At 41.4% G+C, this 23,981-nt stretch overlaps 1 protein-coding gene across 28 annotated transcripts in view; it reads left to right on the forward strand.

Annotated features, from left to right (window-relative positions):
- Nucleotides 1-23,981, forward strand: part of NRXN2 (neurexin 2) — a 3,426,600-nt gene that overhangs the window by 1,416,287 nt on the left and 1,986,332 nt on the right. For 18 of the 28 annotated variants that reach the window (XM_073605072.1, XM_073605074.1, XM_073605073.1 and 15 more), the window contains one exon: nt 20,487-20,531. The exons of 4 other annotated variants lie outside the window; for them this stretch is intronic. In XM_073605072.1, the coding sequence (XP_073461173.1) occupies nt 20,487-20,531 (45 nt within the window). The remainder of the gene's footprint in view (nt 1-20,486; nt 20,532-23,981) is intronic. 6 more of the 28 variants (XM_073605082.1, XM_073605089.1, XM_073605096.1 and 3 more) reach the window with 1 other exon arrangement.

Below are 23,981 nucleotides of genomic sequence, written 5' to 3' on the forward strand. Positions count from 1 at the left end.
TTTACCTGTTTACTTGCATGCCATACATTATCCAATGTTGTTTCCTTCAACCACAGGTTGAAGGAAAGAAAATTGCTAGATTCCCACATCAACACTGACTTAATCTCTCCCACTGCTCTATTGTGTTCTGCCTCTTTTGTACTGTTCAGGTCTATTTTATTGCCTTTAAAAAGTTCTGGCTTGATAGCTAACTGTCCTAAGCACACACTTCAAGTGGAATTCCAGGCAAAATCTAAATAATTTTAAAAGTGCTCCCATGCTTACTAACACCTATGCTGACTAACTCACGTAAGAATAAAAAAAAAAGTATCTACTTACCTATTTTCAGGCTGCTGTGGTCCAGTCATATGACCTGGCTCCCATGTGTGAGCTGCAGGGAAGAGGAGGGGAGTGCCGCCAATGGATTTACAATAGAAAGCCTATGGGTGACACCATCATTCCAGGTACCACCAGCCATTGTCAAGTGCAGGGTAGAGGAGACAGCAATTGACAATGACTGGCAATGCTTGGGAATGGTGATATCACCCATAGGCTTCCTATGGCTCATCAATTGTCAGCGCTTTCTTCCTCTTCCCTGCAACCAACACTGGCTGACACAGGGGAGATCACGTAAACAATTTGTAGTGGCCTGAAAATAGGTAAGTATATACATCTTTCTTACACAGGTTAGTCCAAATAGGAGTTAGGAGGGGGTAGGGAGCTGTTTTAGGATTTGTTAGGTTTATCCTGGAATTTCACTTTAATGTACAAATATTTCTCATGTACTATTTAATGTGTGATCAATACATAATGAAAGCTGAACGGCTTTGAACTGAAGGCAAATGGCTGAATACATGGATTAAATATATACTGTATATGGGAACTGTTATGGCTGCAAATGTCTATCAGCCCCTTAGATCTACCTAGCTCTGTAACACAACACAGCTTTTGCCTTTCAAGGCAGCAGACCTATTTTTTTTTTTTGGAATCCTGCAGCCTGTGACTGGACAGTGACAGAAAAAGGAGAAAATTGATATGCTCATTTGCAATGTCATTCTGCTCTCACCACTGTTCAGCATACTCGTTTCACAGTCTGCTTTGTGCCGCTTTTCCCTCCCAGTCTGACCTCTGTTGTACAGGGAATGCAAGAGGCCGATAACTAAAGCTACATGAATTAAAATTTGGCCAATTCAACAGGGACTGGCCAAATTCAATCCAGGTATGGGCAGGATAGTTGTACACAAGTTGATCTATCAATTGACTTGTGTACAACCAGCTTGTCTGGTTTCTCTCAAATGATCAATGCCGTCAGCTATAGCCGGCAACATTGATCATTGTATTTTGACAGCAGGAAGGATTCCCCATATGCCTAAACTGTGTGAATAGGGAATCGGCTCTTAATTTTTTTAATTTATTTTTTTCGTTCAACCTGCTGGTTGAATGAACAAAAATCAATCATGCATGGCCAGCCTAAGCTACAATAATAAGCTACATTATTTTGTGTCTTTTATATTTGGAGTTCAGCTTTAAGGAACAGCAATGACAAAGGTATTGTTTTCAAAGTTTGCTTCGCCATATTTATGTTGTTTTATATGTGCATTTATTATTTCAGTTTAACAGATAAAAAATTAATGATAACATTAGCAGACTCTAACCTCCTGCATGATGGTCGGTCTGGAGTTTTTTTTAACTTGCACCTTATCAAGGTTATCCCTATGGGATGGATAATGGTGCCATTTAAATATAAATATACTATAAAGGTATTCAAACTGATCTCTAGGCAAGCCGCTAACAGATGAAATACATATAGGAGATCAATTTTACCTGCCAAATGGTTGTTTCTGTCCACACAGTCCTGAGATTTACACAGCTCTGCCACACAGCACAGTCCTATATGTCAGGGCCGGAGACTTGGTTTTCCTTTGCTGTAGTTTAGTACCACTTACAGGTCTTGTCCCTACAGTGGCCTGTGATTGGACATTGGAAGGAGAAACAGTAGATTGATGAGCTCATCTCACTATCACTCTGCTCTCTTCTTCTATCAATATATTCTTTGTTAGCGAATGCACACTGCAACAAAATTAATTGTGCTACCCCTCTCTCTCCCAGTCTAGGCTCTGCTCTATTGGGAATTACAGAAAGCTGATACTAGGTCAAATTTGGGCATGTAATGATGTGCTAATGATTACAGAGCTACAATAATTTGTTTCTTTTTACCTGCCTGGAATTCAGCATTAACATCATTGATCCAAACTGTTTTATATTGCTTTGTAAAAAATCTCACGCATATTAATATAACATTTACATAGACGAGCTACAATAAAGTCAACTCCCTAAACTGTGGAAGTTTTTTTGTTTGCATTTGTTATCTCCTAAAAATATATTCATTACTGTTTTCAGCTCAAATATAAATATTACATAATGTGTGTTAACTTTTTAATTTTAAAATAATAACTTCTTACCTTCACCAAAAACGCATAAAAACGATTGCCGTTCAGAACTAGGTTTATTTTCCTGATAGTAACCTGGAGAATGCCAATGCTGACTTCCTTAGCTCAAAATGCTGGTTGCCTGGTTGTCTTGCTGACTCTCTTAATTCGGTACCTTTAGTTACTAACCCACAGAAAATAAGTATGCAAATAAGCACTTCTGACTAAGAATGAAAGAATCTGCTTGGGTTTGATTTATTGGGGGTCTTGAAATCCTGTTTGAAATTAGTGAACTCCGACCTTAGTAGCAAATGCCATTTGTGTCTTTAGGGGGAGAATTTAAAGGGGTTGTAAAGGTTTGTTTTTTTTTGTTGTTTTTTTTTAAATAACAAACATTTTTTGTACAGATCGGGCCGATCCCCCTCTCGTGGGGCCCCCCCAGCAACGCTCCTGGCTCCTCCCAGCATCAAGTGCCCCCACAGAGAGCCACTTTACAAGTACCTGCTCCCACTTCCGCTCTGACCGCCTAGGTGATTGGAGCAGAAGTTCCCCTCCTTCAGTCTTCTGGGACACATGACAGGTCCCAGAAGACTGCAACCACCATTCACGATGCGCAGCGCTGCTGTCACAGCCCGGTGCCCCTAGTGAAGATGCCAGCACCGAGGAAAGAAGACAGCAAGTAGAACCGACTGTGGTGAGCACATCGCTGGATCCTGGGACAGGTGAGTGGCTGCTTTTTTTAAAGTCAGCAGCTACAGCTTTAGAGCTGCTGACATCTATTTTTTTTCACAGGCGACTGGAACTCCCCTTTAAGCTGTATGCAATGTTGGCAACAGCTTCATGGACGCTATATTTTGGCATCACGTGCATTGGATATTGTGTCAAGCAGAGAAGTAATGTTTAAGATCCTGCTCATGTTTATTCATTAACATTGCTGCAACAAGAGAGGTTCCCTAGGAGGGGGGTAAGTCTTATCACAGTCCAAAAAACAACAAAGGTTATTTTGCCTCCTGTCTGGTTGTGAAACCTACAACACAATATCCTGCGCTTGGGGGCTTAGTCTATAAATGTGTGGTGCAGTCAACCCTTTAGGTTCAAAATGGAATGTCACTGGTCTTGCTACCCTCCTCCGAACAATGGGTATCCTTGGAAATTAAACATATATAGTAGAAAAGACAGGAGGGCGCACCAACTTTGTGCATTACCAAAGATAACATTTATTAAAGGGTAAGCAATGATCATACTCACATACAGACATGATAAAAGAGCTTGTCAGTACAATGGCAAGTAAAACTGTGTCTCTAAAATCTGCAACCTGGAGCGGATGTTAAGGAGGACCAGACGACATTGCAGAGCGGCTTATGTTTTTCGAGGGAGAACCCTCTTCCTCAGAGCCATAGCGATGAATGACTGGCCTCCTCTAGTTACCTCTATAAATAGACATCAAAGTATCAATGTCTACGCCTAGAGGATCCTACCACATCCATCCCACTGAGCCCCACCCCGCCATATGGATGAATCAGAGGCAAATACCTGCGACCAGTACCTCATATCCACTCGTTGTCATGGCAGAAGTGGCCCCAGCACAGGAGGCAGCACCCTCAAACCTCATACCGAAAGGAGCACGCCATTTATAGATGCACACATTTCACCACCAGATACACTATTGTATAACTGCCCTATTACGGTGTACCTTGGTCTACCAGTGTGGCAATGCATCCCAACTTGGTTCCCCCATCCTTGCATCTGCCAGTGGCGTGCTCTCATATGGAAGGGGGGAGCTCTCAGGTGCAAAATAGTGCTCCATAGTGCATCCTCTTTGGCATGTCTGCCACACTGATTGTGTGGCACGCACGCCCCAATCCAACCAGGAAGCGCGGGTGGATTTGCGTTCCACCCCCTACTTCCGGTTATCGCAAGCGTCAAATATGGCGTTAAGTCACTTCATGCACAGCGGTTTTGTGAGAGACACACACGGACGTGTGTGTGTACATGTCTCCCTCTAGTGGCTCGGAGGACCATATTACATGGACCAATACTTTCTCACCCGCAACCACGCCACCCGTCTATTTGCTAAAAGGAGCCAAGATCACAGGAGTGTAGTGGCCAATATGCCAGCAAGTTACATGGCCACATCACATCACCCAGACACCCATTGACATGTCCCTAGGGACCAGTTGAATTAAAATAAAAGTAACTAAAAAATAGGACCCATAGGATTCCAACTGACCCCCCCATTTTAGGGGAGCGGGGGAGGGGGAAAGAAGGGGACGCCCACCTGGACATAGGGATATAGAATTTAACTATAAAAAAACTACATAGTTCCTATTCATAAACGTGGTGGTAAAAGGATAAATTGCTCCTGCATAGGGACCTGTAGGCAAATCCATAAAATAAAATAAAAAGAAGACACATTCTTTCATATACCCATATAGAACCATATATAAAAAGACCAAGCTAATTAAAAGCATAAACTAGAAGAAAATAAGTTAATAATCATAAGTGATTTAAAACCAATCGACAAGATGGGAATGATGTACCCCATTTGTGTGTTGTTGTGTTGTTAAAGTCCGACATGTGGAGTCAGACATATACTAGTATAGAGATGCCAATGCTGACACTTAGTATTGGAGCAGAAAGTCTAACTTTGTCCTGGATAAACCAAGAGTCTTGTTAAAGTCCGAGATGTGGAGTCAGACATATACTAGTATAGAGATGCCAATGCTAACACTTAGTATTGGAGCAGAAAGTCTAACTAGAAGTACTATCCTGATGCCCACACCGAACACTACATCAACATATCCACAGGTGGGGCCACATGTCCACACTTGTATACCAGCACCAGCAAATGTATATATATGCACACACTGTGCGATGCTGTCTGGTCCTCCGTAACATCCAGTCCAGGTTGCAGATTTTAGAGACACAGTTTTACTTGCTGTTGTACTGGCAAGCTCTTTTATCACGTCTATGAGAGTATGATCATTGCTGTTACCCTTTAATAAATGTTATCTTTGGTAATGCACAAGGTCGGTGCACCCTCCTGTCTTTTCTATATGGATGTGAAACCTCACTGGGTTTGATGCAAACATGCTGCATCACAGCCTGTGTGCAGCCATTTTTCAATATACACTGCCCCTGTTCATCCTAGGGAAAGACAGGTTATGTTCCAGATGGCTGAAAAGGTGTGGTCAATGCTTAACCCCGTGTCCACTGCCAGAGAGACATAGTTACATAGTTAGTAAGGTTGAATAAAGACACCAGTCCATCCAGTTCAACCTGAGTGAGTGTGGGTGCGTGTCTACAATTGTCCCTATCCCTATACATTGTGTCTCATTAGGATGCTCATTTATTTATTATTATTATTATTATTTACTTAAGGTACCCATATAGCACCGTCAATTCATGCAGCGCTCCACACATACATCGCACACTCACATCAGTCCCTACCCTCAAGGAGCCCACAATCCAAGGTCCCCAACTCACATTCATATACTAGGGCCAATTTTTTTTGGACAGAAGCCAATTAACCTACCAGCATGTCTTTGGAGTGTGGGAGGAAACTGGAGTAAACCCATACAGGCAAAACATGCAAACTCCAGGCAGGTAGTGTTGGGATACGAACCAGTGACCCTTTTTACTGCTAGGCGAGAGTGCTACCCACTGCACCACTGTGCCGCCCACCTATAACTACACCTATAAAGACCTATAACTGCAACAAGTTTATATTATAGAACACAACCAAGGCATAAAAACTCTATCCACAACTCTTCAATGGACTGGCAGGGGCTGTGTGTCACAGTGTGTAGTTGATTTTTTTTTTTTTTTTTCACAAACAGCAACACCCATATATGATTAATTAAACCTGAAATAAAACACGATGGAAGTAGCACACACCAGATCTTATAGCCATAGGAAGTACTCAACTTTGTACAAATTGGCCAGTGTTTAAAGACTTACCCTTTCCAACAATCTCCTAATAATCCTGCATGCCATGCTGCACCTTGTGGTCTTGGCGGACTTCTGGTGACTCAAGCAGCTGCCCTGCTCAGCTTTCTGTTATTCAGGCTGCACCTCAGGCTTATCCTTCTTGCTCCCATCAGCTACAAGCAACTTGGGCTTCTCCTCCTGAATTCCTATTGGCCACAGGCTCTTGCATTAGCACAATATGCCCATGTCTTTTGGCATCCTGTTGCCAGAATCATGTCTAGGTCATGTCCCTTGAGCCTTCTGAACCTATTTGCCTAACTTCATTTCCAGAGACCGTAGTTCCCAATTTAACTTTGTGAATAGCTGAAAGCTTTATTTCCAACATACGCTCTGCTCTTCAAGCGCTGAGCAACAGCGGGTCCGAATCATGTCTCTTTTGCAGGGTGATCCCCATCTAGTCTGTCTCTGTCTGATCCAGCTACTAACCAATTTTAACATTTTCTTCAAAGCTCTTGGCCTGCTTTGTGATGACCCAGATCAGGTGTACAAAGCTCTCAGGCAAGGAAACAAGGACTGCTGAGCATAACTGCTCAGAATTCCGTATGTGGGTTCCTGAGACGGCTTGAAACACCCTGTTCTACAGATTGGGTTTCTCTCTCCCATTGTTTTTCGTCAGCAACGTCTGACATCATCAGGGGTCACAAGGTTGCTGACGAAATGCATTGGGCGGTACTTTAAGGGACATCTCATTTACAGTCGTTGGAGTGCAAACCGTTGCTTTCAGTTTTCCATTTCATTCCTGAGTATAATTTTATGGTTGTAAGTGTAATTTTAATTGATTTTTAATAAAATTTTAATCTACTATACTATGAGAGGATCCTTTACATCTTCCCTTTGCAAGCTAAGTACATACAGGATCTCTTAAAGGCACAGGAGCATTTTACAGGAGATGGTGGCATTCAGTTGACCATATGTTCAGGATATCGTTGGTGGATCAAGTATATGATATCTGCTTGGGGAAAGAACTGCTGGAGATACCATAAGCGATTCTGACCTACTTTCAGAAAAGAGGTCATATATTTCCAGTGAGTGCAGTGTTGTTTCTATCTGGGAGAAGAGAGAGAGCACTGATTTTTTTTCCTAGAGAAAAGAGGATGATGGCGCAAAAACCAACTGAGTAATGAATAAAAAATAATAAATAATAATAAAAAATGAATTAATCACAATAAATATGGATGGGGATAAAAGTCAGTGGAAATAAAAACAGTTCCAGTTTCAATTACACTGGCGGCTGCAACCCTAAGAGTGGAAGCACAACTCTAAAAAGCAAAATAAAAGAGAGAGTGATTCCCCTAAATGGACTTTTAAGTCAGCTAATAGTATCATATGTAAAAATATACAAGAGTATACAAAGTAATATAGTAACAAACACATTTTTTATATATTTTTCAATAATTAAACATGATTAAAAATAGAGCAAAATATTGATTTATCTGAACAATCAGTTTCTATCACCATGCAAAAGGGTATATGAAGGGACCTCCTTACACCCAACGTGTTTCTGGATACAGTTTAATCCTTCTTCAGGGGTGCAAAGAAAAGGAGGAATTCATCTAAAGCATAATTAAAATATATAATCAGTAACTTACAATAGAACATTACTAATATGAAGACACAAAATTGAATACTTAGACCATTACAATAATACACTTACATGATGTTGAATGGCAAGATAGTTTTCAATATTTCGTTGTATCACATTAAAAAATTGCAGACAAACAGCACGGGTTAATTGTGCCAGTGGGGTTGCTATCTTAAGGCAAAAGGGCGTCAGAGAGGTCTGTAAATGCAGACTAAATATTGTTATCCTCAAGAGGAAAAACCCTCCCTGCACTCCAGGGCTGCAGGACGGCCAAAAGAATATACTGGGGCAAATGGAAATTCCTGAAAGTAAGAGAAGTATACCAAATTATAAATCCAGGTTAAGAGTACTGGATATATCATAATGTTAAGTATTCAAAACATGCATGTTAGGCTGAATGAAAAATATACCTGCTGATAGAGGTATAATGGTGAAGTTCGTAGCCAGGCAAAGTAAAGGGCCAGCTCCGGCAACTAAAAACAGAAATAACAGAAATAATAATGATAATGAGTGGGCAAGGTATATCTATGTAGGTATTATCCAGTTTTAGCACAATAGGACAAAATAGGACAAAGACAAGGTGCGCCAGACTCAGTGCACTATTAAAGTTAATTTAATAATTTAAATTAATAAGACAACACAAGCCAAATGGCTACTCACAAAAAGGAAATGATATCAGGCAAATGAGTAAAGGGTCCGGGGGTCAGGGTCACTCTGCGGTCCGAGCTGCTGTCCGTGTCGTAAGAAGCTGGCTTGGTCACAGTATATATGGATGGTATGCCGCTGGAGGATGAAGTGGCGGTGAATGCCCGGGAGGTTGGAAAGCCAGTACGCTGCAGTTCACTATGGAAAAAACGACAACTGGAACCCGGGACCGGAAGTGCGTGTCAGCGTGGAACGCTAGCTACGCAGACCGGAAGTGACGTTTTTCGGAGGCCAATCAGATGACGCGTTTCAAAGTCTCCACTGTTTCATCAGATCTAGCTAGCTAACAATAGAGTCTGGTATATATAAAGGAAGGGGGAGGGGGATAGGAAAATATCCACAAAAAACGTGACACTATATTAATTCATAGGCTTCGGACCATAATCATTAACATGGATCAGAGGTCACAATGCATAATAACAGAGCAAATAAAATAGAGAATCCAAATATGATGAAAAGAAAAAAAAGATATAAATACATACTTAGAAGGTATCAATATATCACATAGTTAAGGAAATTATATTAGAGATTCTAATTAGTGTACCATAAAAGTAACAAATAATATAATGGTAAAATCATAGATAATCCTAAAAATTCAGCATAGGGAATATTATAGAAGTAATGTGGAAAATATGTTACAGAAAAATAAATATATATATATATATTTTTTTTCCAGAATGTCACTTTTTGTTTCAATACATCTTTTCATCACTTCTGGAATTTTTTTTGCACCAAGCACTTTATTTGGACTGTTTTTCATTAACTTTATTATACATTTGTTTATTTTTTATTAAGGTATATTTGTTTTGTATAAGCGTGGACTAGTCTTCAAATATTGTGTACAAAAGTACATGTTAAAGATGTTTGTGCTGAGGACCGCAGTCTACAGGTTTCACTCTGTAAACGGCTTCCTCAGGACTTTTCTGGCCTTATATAAATAGCAAAAGGTTTATTTACAGTAAACTGTAAACAAAATAAACATTAATCAATACAAAATGTGACCTAACACCAATTATTAACTACACTGCTAACCCTTACAGCATTCAAGGAAAAAAAATCCCCTACTCGTTTACCAAACTCCAAGTGCATACATAATCTCGGAGAGGAGAGTGGGTAGTTGACAAGTCCACCTGGCCCGTGGGGGAACCCTAAAAAGACACCACCAGCCAGACAGGGGAGCACATGGTCCCAGTTTTGAAACAGATCTGAGATATAAATATATATAAAATACAAAAAAGGTATAACCCACAGAATATATTATATAAAAGGAAGAGGGAAGGGTAAAACTAGAGAAAGGAAGGGAAAAAAAGGGCAACAGTAAAGAAAAAAAAGTGAAAAAGCAAAAAGTACCTGGCACTAAACCCCATACTAAGAGGTTTTTCTTACCCTGGTATCCAGACCCAGTAGTATATCAGACCTCCTAATGCGGCTGCTAGCCTTATGAAATCTCAAAAAAAGGGAGAATTGAGAAAAAAAAAAGGTCTAAAGCTAAATTATATCCCCAAAAAGAATAATGATAGCCCCCATTCATTACGTTATACATTAAAAATGTCCAACAGGCACCCAACCCATTATACACAACCACATTCACATATCTAAAGGCAAATGTAGAAGGTGGACAGAACAAGGGCTGCAAGCCAGTGATAGAAAAGAGAAGAGGGGGCCACATTATAAACATACCAGTCATTATCCATGTTGAGCCCATGTACACTGCATCCAAAATGGCAAACAGGGCACCCAGCCCACCGCCAGTGGCTTATATAGTGTATGCAATTGGATTCCCCAGAAGCCACACCCCTCCCGTGGGCAGACCCAGGCTAAATACATAATCAATCACTGCCCACAGGAGCGGAGCGGGTTCCTCCCCACCTTTACCACTCTGAGGCAGCCCTGTGGACATGTCGACTACCTCTCCAGGATTATGTATGCATCAAGGGTTTGGTAAGAGAGTAGGGAATTACTACTATTATTTTTTTCTTTTCCTTTAATGCAGAAAGGGTTAGCCATGTAGTTAATAAATGGCGTTATGTCAATTTTTTATTGATTAACCACTTGCCAACCACAATATGTACATATACACTATATTACCAAAAGTATTGAGACGCCTGCCTTTACATACACATGACTTTAATGGCATTTTAGTCTTAGTCCGTAGGGATCAATATTGAGTTGGCCCACTGTTTGCAGCTATAACAGCTTCAATTCTTCTGGGAAGGCTGTCCACAAGGTTTAGGAGTGTGTCTATGGGAATGTTTGACCATTCTTTCAGAAGAGCATTTGTGAGGTAAGGCACTGATGTGGACGAGACGGCCTGGCTTGCGTCTCTGTCAGTGGCGGCTGGTTCTCAAAATTTTTTGGGGGGCGCAAAAAATTTGAAAAAAAATCATCAAAAAAAAATCATCAGCAGCCATTGTGCCATCAAACGCTGCAACTGTGCCCATCAAACGCTGCCACTGTGCCATCAAACGCTGCCACTCTGCCCATCAAACGCATCCACTGTGCCCTCAAATGCTGCTACTGTGCCCTCAAATGCTGCCACTGTGCCATCAGTTGCAGCCACTGCGCCCATCAAACGCTGCCACTGTGCCCAAACACTGCCACTGTGCCATCAAATGCTGCCACTGTGCCCATCAAACGCTGCCACTGTGCCCTCAAATGCTGCCACTGTGCCAGCAATTGCAGCCACTGTGCCCATCAAACGCTGCCACTGTGCCATCAAATGCTGCCACTGTGCCCATTAAACGCTGCCACTTTGCCCATTATACGCTGCCACTGTGCCATCAAACACTGCCACTGTGCCCTCAAATGCTGCCACTGTGCCAGCAATTGCAGCCACTGTGCCCATCAAACGCTGCCACTGTGCCATCAAATGCTGCCACTGTGCCCAAACGCTGCCACTGTGCCATCAAATGCTGCCACTGTGCCCATTAAACGCTGCCACTGTGCCCATTAAACGCTGCCACTGTGCCATCAAACACTGCCCCTGTGCCATCAAATGCTGACAGTGTGCCCATCATATGCTGCCGGTGTGCCCATCAAATGCTGACAGTGTACCCATCAAATTATGCCAGTCTGCCTGTCATATGCTGCCAGTGTGCCCATCATATGCTGCCAGTGTGCCCATCAAATGCTGCCAGTGTGCCCATCAAATGCTGCCAGTCTGCCTGCTGCCAGTGTCCCTCCCGCTCACACACCCCCCCGCGCGGATGGATCGCAGGATACCCAGCTCCCGACTCCCCCACGGATGGATCGCGCAGCACCCCAGCCTGCTCACACACCCCCCGTCGATGGATTGCAGGAGAACCGGCGCTTACCTTAAGGTGTCCCCTTCTCCGGTGTCTCCTCTCCTCTTTTCAGCTCTGTCCCACTTCCGCCAAAGCGCTGAGCCTCCAATAGGGACGCCTGGTGCTTTGGCCAATCAGGAAACTGGTCTCACTGACCTGCCTCCTGATTGACGGGTGAGCAATGCGGTGTGAAAATAGCGAATATTAATTAGCTATGGTCACATAATTGGGTGGGATCAGGGCGCACTCTCTGCGCCCCGAGCCCACCCTTTTTTGAAGCCTATTAGAGCCTCTGGCTCTAATCAGGTGCTTAAAAAAAAATACAGGGATAGGGGGAGCAGCGCCTGTGCGCCCACAATGCACGGGCTGCCACTAGTCTCTGCTCTAATTCATCCCAAAGGTGTTCTAACAGGTTGAGGTCATGACTCTGTGCAAGCCAGTCAAGTTCCTTCACCCCAAACTCACTCATCCATGTCTTTATGGACCTTGCTTTGTGCACTGGTGTGCAGCCATGTTGGAACAGGCAGGGGCAATCCCCAAACTGTTCCCACAAGGCTGGGAGCATGAATTTGTCCAAAATGTCTTGGTATGCTGACCCCTTAAGAGTTTCCTTCACTCGAACTAAGGCGCCAAACCCAACCCCTGAAAAAAAACCCACACCATAATCTCCCCTCCACCAAATGATATGGACATGTGACATGTTAGGTATCTATTTACTCAGCATAACATCATCTTTCATATTTTACAAGACAACTGGGGTATCTATGATGTTTTTTTTATTTATTTTTTTTAATCATAAAGTGTATTTTTTTCCAAAAAGATTGTGTTTGAAAAACCGCTGCGCAAATACCGTGTGACATAATATATTGCAATGATCGCAATTTTATTCTCTAGGGTCTCTGCTGAAAAAAAAAAATATATATATGTATATATAATGTTTAGGGGTTCTAAGTAATTTGCATGCAAAAAATACTGATTTAAACTTGTACACAGAAAAGTGCCAGAAAGGCTAGGTGGGCAAATGTATATAATGTGATGGTTATTTAGTTTACAGTTTACTGTCAATAAACTCTTTGATATTTACAGTATATATATTCTTATCTTTCTTGGGCCCTAGGTTATTTTAAACCAGTATAGCAACCTGGCTGCTATACTGTAGGCGAGACTGTGTAGGGTACACAGTACAGTAGCTGGAAATACTTCAATGAGCCTACACAAGCACCTGGCTGCAGGTAGCTATAGTGTAGGTGAGACTGTGCAGGGTACACAGTACAGTAATTGGAAATACTTCAATGAGCCTGCACAAGCACCTGGCTGCAGGTTGCTATACTGTAGGTGAGACTGTGTAGGGTACACAGTACAGTAGCTGGAAATACTTTAATGAGCCTACACAAGCACCTGGCTTCAGGTTGCTATACTGTAGGCGAGACTGTGCAGGGTACACAGCACAGTAGCTGGAAATAAATCAATGAGCCTACATAAGCACCTGGCTGCAGGTTGCTATACTGTAGGCGAGACTGTGCAGGGTACACAGTACAGTAGCTGGAAATACTTCAATGAGCCTACACAAGCACCTGGCTGCAGGTAGCTATAGTGTAGGTGAGACTGTGCAGGGTACACAGTACAGTAACTGGAAATACTTCAATGAGCCTACACAATCACCTGGCTGCAGGTAGCTATACTGTAGGTGAGACTGTGCAGGGTACACAGTACAGTAGCTGGAAATACTTCAATGAGCCTACACAAGCACCTGGCTGCAGGTAGCTATACTGTAGGTGAGACTGTGCAGGGTACACAGTACAGTAGCTGGAAATAAATCAATGAGCTACACAAGCACCTGGCTGCAGGTTGCTATACTGTAGGTGAGACTGTGCATGGTACACAATACAGTAGCTGGAAATACTTCAATGAGCCTACACAAGCACCTGGCTACAGGTTGCTATACTGTAGGTGAGACTGTGCAAGGTACAAAGTACAGTAGCTGGAAATACTTCAGTGAGCCTACACAAGCACCTGGCTGCAGGTAGCTGTAGTGTAGATGAGACTGTGCGGGGTACACAGTACAGTAACTGGAAATACTTCAATGAGCCTACACAAGCACCTGGCTGCAGGTAGCTTTACTGTAGATGAGACTGTGCAGGGTACACAGTACAGTAGCTGGAAATAAATCAATGAGCCTACACAAGCACCTGGCTGCAGGTTGCTATACTGTAGGTGAGACTGTGTAGGGTACACAGTACAGTAGCTGGAAATACTTCAATGAGCCTACACAAGCACCTGGCTGCAGGTAGCTATAGTGTAGGGGAGACTGTGCATGGTACACAGTACAGTAACTGGAAATACTTCAATGAGCCTACACAAGCACCTGGCTGCAGGTAGCTTTACTGTATGTGAGACTGTGCAGGGTACACAATACAGTAGCTGGAAATACTTCAATGAGCCTACACAAGCACCTGGCTTCAGGTTGCTATACTGTAGGTGAGACTGTGCAGGGTACACAATAAAGTAGCTGGAAATACTTCAATGAGCCTACACAAGCACCTGGCTGCAGGTTGCTATACTGTAGGTGAGACTGTGCAGGGTACACAATACAGTAGCTGGAATTACTTCAATGAGCCTACACAAGCACCTGGCTGCAGGTAGCTATAGTGTAGGTGAGACTGTGCGGGGTACACAGTACAGTAACTGGAAATACTTAAATGAGCCTACACAAGCACCTGGCTGCAGGTTGCTTTACTGTAGGTGAGACTGTGCAGGGTACACAGTACAGTAGCTCGAAATACTTCAATGAGCCTACACAAGCACCTGGCTGCAGGTTGCTGTACTGTAGGTGAGACTGTGCAGGATACACAGTACAGTAGCTGGAAATACTGTAAAAACACCTGCCTGCCTGCCAGTATATTAGAAAGAGAAGAACAGGATCTAGCTAAACTGAATACAGTATATATATATATATATATATATATATATATATATATATATATACATACAACACTTGGGATGCATATATATACACAATACACTGTAACTGCAGCTAACTGACTTGACCTGCCTACTCTATCTAACTTAAATCAAATGACACTGTCTGTCTCTCTCTCTCTATCTATCTGAACACCGGAACGCACTACACAGGGCCGCCGTGCAGGCGGCCTTATATAGTGTGAGGCGTGTACTAAACCCCCTGAGACATAATTGGACAAAGCCTCCTTGGCTTTGGCCAATTACAGTTCTCTGTTCAGACGGCACTGTGATTGGCCAAGCATGCGGGTCATAGTGCATGCTTGGCCAATCATCAGCCAGCAATGCACTGAGATGCCGCAGTGAATTATGGGCCGTGACGCGCCACTCGAATTTGGCGCGAATGGCCCATATCGTTCGTAATTCAGCGAACGACCGAACACACGATGTTCTAGTCGAACATGGGTTCGACTCGAACATGAAGCTCATCCCTAAAGTTGACATGTGTGTTCGAATAATCCATTTTTAGTTTGATAGATGGATGAAAAGTGTTGATCAATGAGAAAATCAATATAGCGGTAATATCTGTATGGCTTTTGTTGTATGCTGTTCAGGAAATTCTCCTCCAGGTCAGCCATAAATAAATTTTCATATTGGGGTGCCATTTTACTTCTCATAGCAGTACCCACACATTGAAGATAGATGTCATTGTTGAAAGTAAAGTACTGTAGTTATGTGTAAGAATGAATTCAATGAGCTGTGTAACATCCTCAGCAGTGTATTTGTGGTTTGTTGAGGATGATAAGAATCTGTGACATGCTGCCAACCCATCCCTGTGAGGAATGTTACTGTACAGAGATTCTACATCCATAGTGACTAGAAGTGTTTTTGGTGGTAATTGCTGTATATTGTTAAGCTTGTTCAGAAAATCAGTGGTGTTATGCAGGAAACTAGTAGTGTTCATGACTAACGGTTCTAACATGTTTGCTACAAGGCCTTAGATATGTCCAGTAAGTGTATTCTTAACTGTTATAATGGGTCTGCCTATATTTCCTGGCTTGTGAATTTTGGGCAGCATGTAGAATTCTCCAATTTATGGATTATCTGGAATCGCATTGATAAGTTCTGAATGTAGGTGGCTTGGTATTATTTTTATGAGACCTTTTAATTGCTTAGTAAAATCCTGGGTCGGATCATAATCCATTTTTTTGTAGTAAGTGGTATTTGCCAGCTGCCTCTGGCCCTCTTGTATATATTTGTCTGTATTACATCACTTGGTAACATATCTAAACATACAAACATATCCCTCCCCTTCCAATGATACCACCACACACTGTCAAATTCGAATTGTATATGCGTAAATTGTTCTATAAATTAGAGAACTTACTAGTATCAGAAACCCAGCAATGGTGGGATATTTCCTTTCTTCAAAAATATCTAGATTTTATTCATAATAAAAGAATGGTGTCTGATTTTTGTACTACCCAGTGGATTAAAGTGATCATACAACAGAGGAATAGGAAATTAGAGAAATATAATATTGAAATTGAGAATGCTTATAAATGGATCTACCAACACCATTCCTTTTGCTTGCTTTATAGATGGTTTTCCAATTTCACGCATAAGATTATGAAGACAGGAGATTTTTTTTTTAGTCAAAAAAATGTAAAAACTCAATAGAGGCTCCACCTATTAAAGTCCCTGATTGGCTATTGATGTAGTCGGCTCTACCCTTGCATGTCCTGAATTGGCTAAAACATGTCCTGTTCACAGATTAAAGTCTTCCCTTTCTGTGGGGCAAGTTAGCCTAATGAAGGAGGCGGGGCCTTGGAAACGTGTTCTGGCCCGCCGCCCCCTCTGCCTGTCTGTTCCTCAGACTCCTGTCAGCTGCGCGTGTGAGAGTCCACGACGCCGTCGGCTTTTCTTCTCCATGCAGCGGCTCCTTGCTTGTGCCTTGCAGCTGCACCCCAATCCATTGAGACCGCTGCTTACCTTTTTAACACATCACACCAGCCCTGCACACAGTATACAGACATTTTAAATGTACAGTGGGGACGGAAAGTTTTCAGACCCCCTTACATTTTTCACTCTTTGTTATATTGCAGCCATTTGCTAAAATCATTTAAGTTAATTTTTTTCCCCATTAATGTACACACAGCACCCCATATTGAAAGAAAAACACAGAATTGTTGACATTTTTGCAGATTTATTAAAAAAGAAAAACTGAACTATCACATGGACCTAAGTATTCACACCCTTTACTCAGTATTTAGTAGAAGCACCCTTTGCTGTGACACTCATATATTTAAAACAGGTGCTGTCCATTTCTTCTGATCATCCTTTAGATGGTTCTACACCTTCATTTGAGTCCAGCTGTGTTTGATTATACTGATTGGACTTGATTAGGAAAGCCACATACCTGTCTATATAGGACCTTACAGCTCACAGTGCATGTCAGAGCAAATTAGAATCATGAGGTCAAAGGAACTGCCTGAAGAGCTCAGAGACAGAATTGTGGAAAGGCACAGATCTGGCCAAGGTTACAAAAAAATTTCTGCTGCACTTAAGAAAACTGAGCTATCGGGGGAGAAGAGCCTTGGTTAGAGAGTAAAGAAGAACTCAAAGATCACTGTGGCTGAGCTCCAGAGATGCATTCGGGAGATAGGAGAAAGTTGTAGAAAGTCAACTATCACTGCAGCCCTCCACCAGTCGGGGCTTTATGGCAGAGTGGCCCGATGGAAGCCTCTCCTCAGTGCAAGACACATGAAAGCCCGCATGGAGTTTGCTAAAAAACACCTGAAGGACTCCAAGATGGTGAGAAATAAGATTCTTTGGTCTGATGAGACCAGGATAGAACTTTTTGGTCTTAATTCTAAGAGGTATGTGTGGAGAAAACCAGGCGCTGCTCATCACCTGTCCAATACAGTCCCAACAGTGAAGCATGGTGGTGGCAGCATCATGCTGTGGGGGTGTTTTTCAGCTGCAGGGACAGGACGACTGGTTGCAATCAAGGGAAAGATGAATGCAGCCAAGTACAGGGATATCCTGGACGAAAACCTTCTCCAGAGTGCTCAGGACCTCAGACTGGGCCAAAGGTTTACCTTCCAACAAGACAATGACCCTAAGCACACAGCTAAAATAATGAAGAGGTGGCTTCACAACAACTCCATGACTGTTCTTGAATGGCCCAGACAGAGCCCTGACTTAAACCCAATTGAGCATCTCTGGAGAGACCTAAAAATGGCTGTCCACCAACGTTTACCATCCAGCCTGACAGAACTGGAGAGGATCTGCAAGGAGGAATGGCAGAGGATCCCCAAATACAGGTGTTAAAAACTTGTTGCATTTTTCCCCAAAAGACTCATGGCTGTATTAGATCAAAATGGTGCTTCTATTAAATACTGAGTAAAGGGTCTGAATACTTAGGACCATGTGATATTTCAGTTTTTCTTTTTTGATAAATCTGAAAAAATGTCAACAATTCTGTGTTTTTCTGTCAATATGGGGCGCTGGGTGTACATTAATGAGAAAAAAAATGAACTTAAATGATTTTAGCAAATGACTGCAATATAACAAAGAGTGAAAAATTTAAGGGGGTCTGAATACTTTCCGTCCCCACTGTAAGTGGATTTGAATAAATTGATTCTTGCTTTTATCTCATACTTACCTGGCACCCGTTGTTATTGTTTCACATGCTCATGAGGGAATCCCAAACACACTGAGAAGCTGCCGGTTACTGTATGTGTTCCATTCGTCCACCAGTGAACCACTCACTTTGCCTCTGCTGGACCTGTGATCATGGACTCTATGGACTCATTTTCATGTCAGTGAAGTGCTGATTCACTTGCTATTATAGTGTGTGTTTTTGTTTTTATTTCTGTTTGTTTGTCTGTGTGTCACTATCTGTTTATGCGGCTGATAATGTACTGTATAAGCCTGCTATCTGGGTTACTCTTTTATCTTTATGATTAAGCACCATAGGTGGGGAGACACATGTCAGAGGAGTGTAGTCAGGAGGAGTTTAGGCTGAAGCAGTATCTTCATCTGTCTGTATAATGACTGGGCTCTGGTGTATGAAGTTTCCATCTTCTGTCTTCTGATTTAATCCAATAGTATTTCTCATTAATTAGTGAGTTTTATGACTAAAACATCTCATAATTGTATATTTAATCATGCTTTACTGGCTTTTGTATCACATTGTATTTCAACTGAATCCCAGCTGAGCCTTGTAGTCACTGTTTTTATAAATCATGTTTTGATTATTTGTACAGCCAAAAGCATTACAAAAGCTAAGCTTTGTAGTCCCATAGGCTATAGTATTTATAGCCAGAGCTAAATGGCATCTGATAGGATTGAAAAAGAGGCTGTCCACCCCATAAACATGTCCACCCCACCCCATCAGACCAGCCTATTTCTCCTTTTCTGTGCTGTTTACTGAAGGTCCATGCACAACCTGTGTACCGTGCTACTTTCGCTCTGCTACTTCGGATTTCTGTTTGCAGACATTTAATCTCTACCTCAGCCTTTTTCAACCAAGATGCTGAGGCTTTGGCAAAATGCCTAAACATTACCCAAACATTGTATAGGAGTCAGCAGGTGAATCAATCTTACCTTTTGGTTACACAAAGCCACAAGTTTTACGCACCATTATAACCTTCTAGCCGCTGGTGTCCTAACAACCGATGACATCATCATTTCATAAGGAGGACATCAGGTGTCTCCACAGCATCCTTGCTTGCACCACAGCCCCCCACTCCAAGGCCATGGTCATGTCAAAATAACAACCAAGCAACTGGCATTTTTCAGAAGGAGGTTTGCAATTGCAGCCTTCATATTTCTCTCAGGAAAAATTATTACTTTAGAGAGCAAAAACTTTTGTGATAATCTATTTAATTTTTTAACATTTATCTAACCCCTTTAGTGAATTAGAAACACCAATTACATTGAATCCATCCACACTAAACAAAATGCAGAGGTATTTTATTTATTGTACTATTTTAATAACCAATACTAGATATTGTTATGTTTCATTTACTTTGATAAATTGTGTTTCATTGCTTAGAAACTACTGGTTCTCTTTGTCATAAAATGTAAATGCTTAAAATGTTTTTTTTATATTGTATTATATATTGAGATATTGAAGAACAAATATGTCAAAGAAGATGGTGTTTAACATTCACTGACATTGTACAGGTTGCAGTCTTGACAGTTTTAATGGATTAATTGAATAGCGATTTACAATTATGGCCTAAATTCTAATATACATAGTACATTAAATATAAAAAGAATTGTATCTGTTTTATTTAACCCTCCTTATTTGCTATTATTTCATTCTATCTTGTAAAGTCTCTATCCACTCCTGTTTCTCACTTGCTCCCACTACTAATGTTTTACCTCTGTTAGCTGGAACATAGCATTGTCCTCTATATTTAGTGGTGGTAGTCTGCACTGGTTCAAAATCAATAGGTGGATAAAGGGGGGTCATATTATATTATATAATTTTATATATATATATATATATTTTTTTTTTTTTTTTTTTTTCTTTCGCTCGCGTTAAAGCATGCAGGCATCGGACATGCTCTGGTAAACAAACTCCATTACCTGGTAGATATCACTCCAATTGTATCCCTGGGGTTTATTCCAACTCCTGTCTTCTGTTCTGTTCACAGCTCAAAAACCTAAAGTCCCTTAACTGCTGTTCCCTTTCACCTCACTTTAAAACTCTCCTTTACAAAGTCCTTTCTATCTTTTTTCAGACAATGTTATTGTAGCTTGGTGCACTCATCTATAATTTCAAAATTAATTCCACATTTTATCATTTAATTTTGCATCTTTTTTTGTCATTTTTTTATGGGTCCACGAAACTAGCACAAAATGTTTTCTAAGTGAATCCTAGGTGGATCTACTTAAAAAGTGCAGTGCAGGTTTTATGTTGTCGCTAAATGCAATTGTTAGAAAATAATAGTTATGTAATACTTTTATGTAAACATTGTAGGTAGAAGCTATTGTAGAACTTACTAACCGTGTTTGCTTTTATTTCTTCTTAAATCTGCATACACTGTATCTCTGTTTCAGTGAATGCAGATGAGCAAAGGCTTTGGATTATTGATATTTTCTGCTAATAGTCACTGTGGGTGTCAGTGACTGATAGCAGGTTATTTCATGTATTAGGCAGGGAATTTGTCTCTATGTGGTTGCTTGGTACATTAAGAATATCAGTGCTGAATCTTAGATACTGTTTACCTAGATGTTCTGAATAGTAGTAACATTATGTGGTCTATAAATGAGCCTCACAGTAACTTTCAAATAATTAGCACTTAGTCGTTAAAAAATATAAGGATATATCTTTGCCTTTGCTGCTGTGTTCATTATTTTGCAGACATTTGCAATATTTTCTTTTAGGGAAAGTATCACCTGTATGTATAGACTTCATATAATATGTTGATTGAATATTATTTGATTAACATGGTTGTGTGTCTATTAAGATAGTGGGCCTAATTTACTAAAACATATGCATGTATATTGTCATATTGATGCAGCTCAGGAGCAGGTTGAACTACCCAGTCATGTTTTCACTTTATTTACTATGCACCCAAGGAGCATGTGAACTGCACATCCTTTATAGCAGGTATAGGCAACATCACTAAAATATCTGACCTGATAAGATATTTAAGCTCCAGTATCTGAACATACAGCAGCTAAATGCTTACATACCTAAAAGAAATATGGCATTTTCTACTCCTGCTATGTGACATCTGTTTTTTTTGCATTAAGGAATATGACTAAATGAAGTGTCCAGTGCTTTCACTAAAAGTGGCTGTACAAACTGCTGAATTTAAAAAAAGTCCATCGCCTATGCTGCACAGAGAGTACCATACAGGGTTGCCAACGTTACATGACTTTTTTTACCGACAAGACATGGACAATTTACTGATGGAACACATTATTTACTGACATCTTGACATATGACCGAAACGCCTGTAATAAACTAAGATAATTGATATTTAAACAGTATAAACAATGTGTACATATTAAAGTGGAAGTCCAGTCAAAACCTATATAACGCTAAACCTACTCTCAGCCACATTCTAAACCTAATCTATCTAACCCTGTAAAGAACAAAATCGCTACACTTACCTGTTCTGCAGCCACTTTGGTCCAGTCTCCAGCGACAGCTGCTGTGTACATCACCCATAGAGTCACTATGGGGCTTCTGTTGTCGGCTGCCCCTCCTGCACACTCTCACACACTGAAGCCGCCGCTGACAGAAGGGAAGTATAGCAATATATTCTTTACAGGGCTAGATAGATAAGGTTTAGAATGTGGCTGAGAGTAGGTTTATCATTAGATAGGGTTTGGCTGAACTTCCACTTTAATAATGTTCATAACAATTATTCTGTTGGCTTTACAAGTAAAAACGCAAAAGAGAATGACAAAATGTGAGCAAGATAAAACAGAAAAATAAGTTGTGCAGCGTGCTATGCACACATCAGCAAAGAGTATTGCATAGCCAGATTTTGCTTAACAGTAAAAGGGCTTAAAGCAGGATCATTAACCGCTTCAGCCCTGGAAGATTTTACCCACTTCCTGACCAGAGCACTTTTTGCGATTCGGCACTGCGTCGCTTTAACTGACAATTGCGTGGTCGTGCGACCACGCCCTTTTTTCCCCACAAATAGAGCTTTCTTTTGGTGGTATTTGATCACCTCTGCGATTTTTATTTTTTGCGCTATAAACAAAAAAAGCTTCAATTTTGATCAGTGCTATAAAAATGCATTGGTTACTGTAAAAATGTCACTGGCAGTGAAGGGGTTAACACTAGAGGGCGATCAAGGGGTTAACTGTGTTCCCTGCTATGTGTTCTAACTGAAGGGGGGATGGGACTTTCTAGGGGAAGAGACAGATCGGTGTTCATACTTTGTATAAACACGATCAGTCTCTTCTCCCCTGAGAGAACTGGGATCTCTGTGTTTGCACACAGAGATCCCGGTTCTCCCCGTGCCACGAGTGATCGCGGGAGCCAGGCGGTTATCGAGAACGCCGGGCACTCACATCGCCTCCAGTGGCATGCATGCCCCCTAGTGGCCACAGGGTGAAGCAACGTAAGGTAACATCGTTTCGCCCAGCCGTGCCATTCTGCCACAGTACAACTGTAGCGGCTGGTCGGACAGAACCTATTCACTATAAACACTTCAAACATATACCACAGTGCTTATACCTACAAAATACTCCTAATTAATTTACCACAACTGACAGCCTCTCAGCACAAATACATCTCAAGGTAAAAGATTGTTTTCATTTAAAAAAAAAATAAACATTTCCATTACATATGCTTTGATTCACACAAAAAAGAATAGCAATATCAAAAGAATATCATGTCTGACTGAGCCTACCTTAAGGAAGAACTCAATTTAAATGAGCAACCGTTGAGTCAATGAACACCTTGGTCAGGACTATGTAATATACAACATGGTGTACAGAGTGTAGAGGTCAGGATAAATAACATAGAAAATATATAGTGTGCAGCAGTCAGGATGAACCCTTTGCCCACATCAGAGTTCCTCCTTATATCAAAGTCCCCAGAGTCCCCACTTACATCAGTGTTCCTAGAGTCCCTCTTTACATCAGAATCTGCAGAGTTCCTCTTTATGTCAGAGTCCCCACCATTACTCCATACCCAGATCACTTCCTTACATCAGTGTTCCCTGAGCCCCCACCATTACCCTATACCCAGATCACCTCCTTACATCAGTATCCCCAGAGCTCCCCTTTACATCAGAGTTCCAAGAATTCCCCCTTACGTCAGAGTCCACAGTGTCTCATCCATAAAGCAAGGTCCCTAGCATTCCCTCTAGAATAATCACACACATAAAACACTGCTCCAGGTTGGCTCACTAATCAATTCCAGCTCAAACCCTAATTAGACCTAACCTATATACTACTAACTCCAGCCCACTGACAGATGAGGTCTAATGAGGTGGTAAAGCACACAGCCGCTGATAATCAGCTGCTACATGTCATCTGTTGCTAATACAAACAACGTAATAAAAAATT

This window comes from Aquarana catesbeiana, linkage group LG11, assembly GCF_042186555.1.
Source record: "Aquarana catesbeiana isolate 2022-GZ linkage group LG11, ASM4218655v1, whole genome shotgun sequence".
NCBI classification, from domain to species: Eukaryota; Metazoa; Chordata; class Amphibia; order Anura; family Ranidae; genus Aquarana; species Aquarana catesbeiana.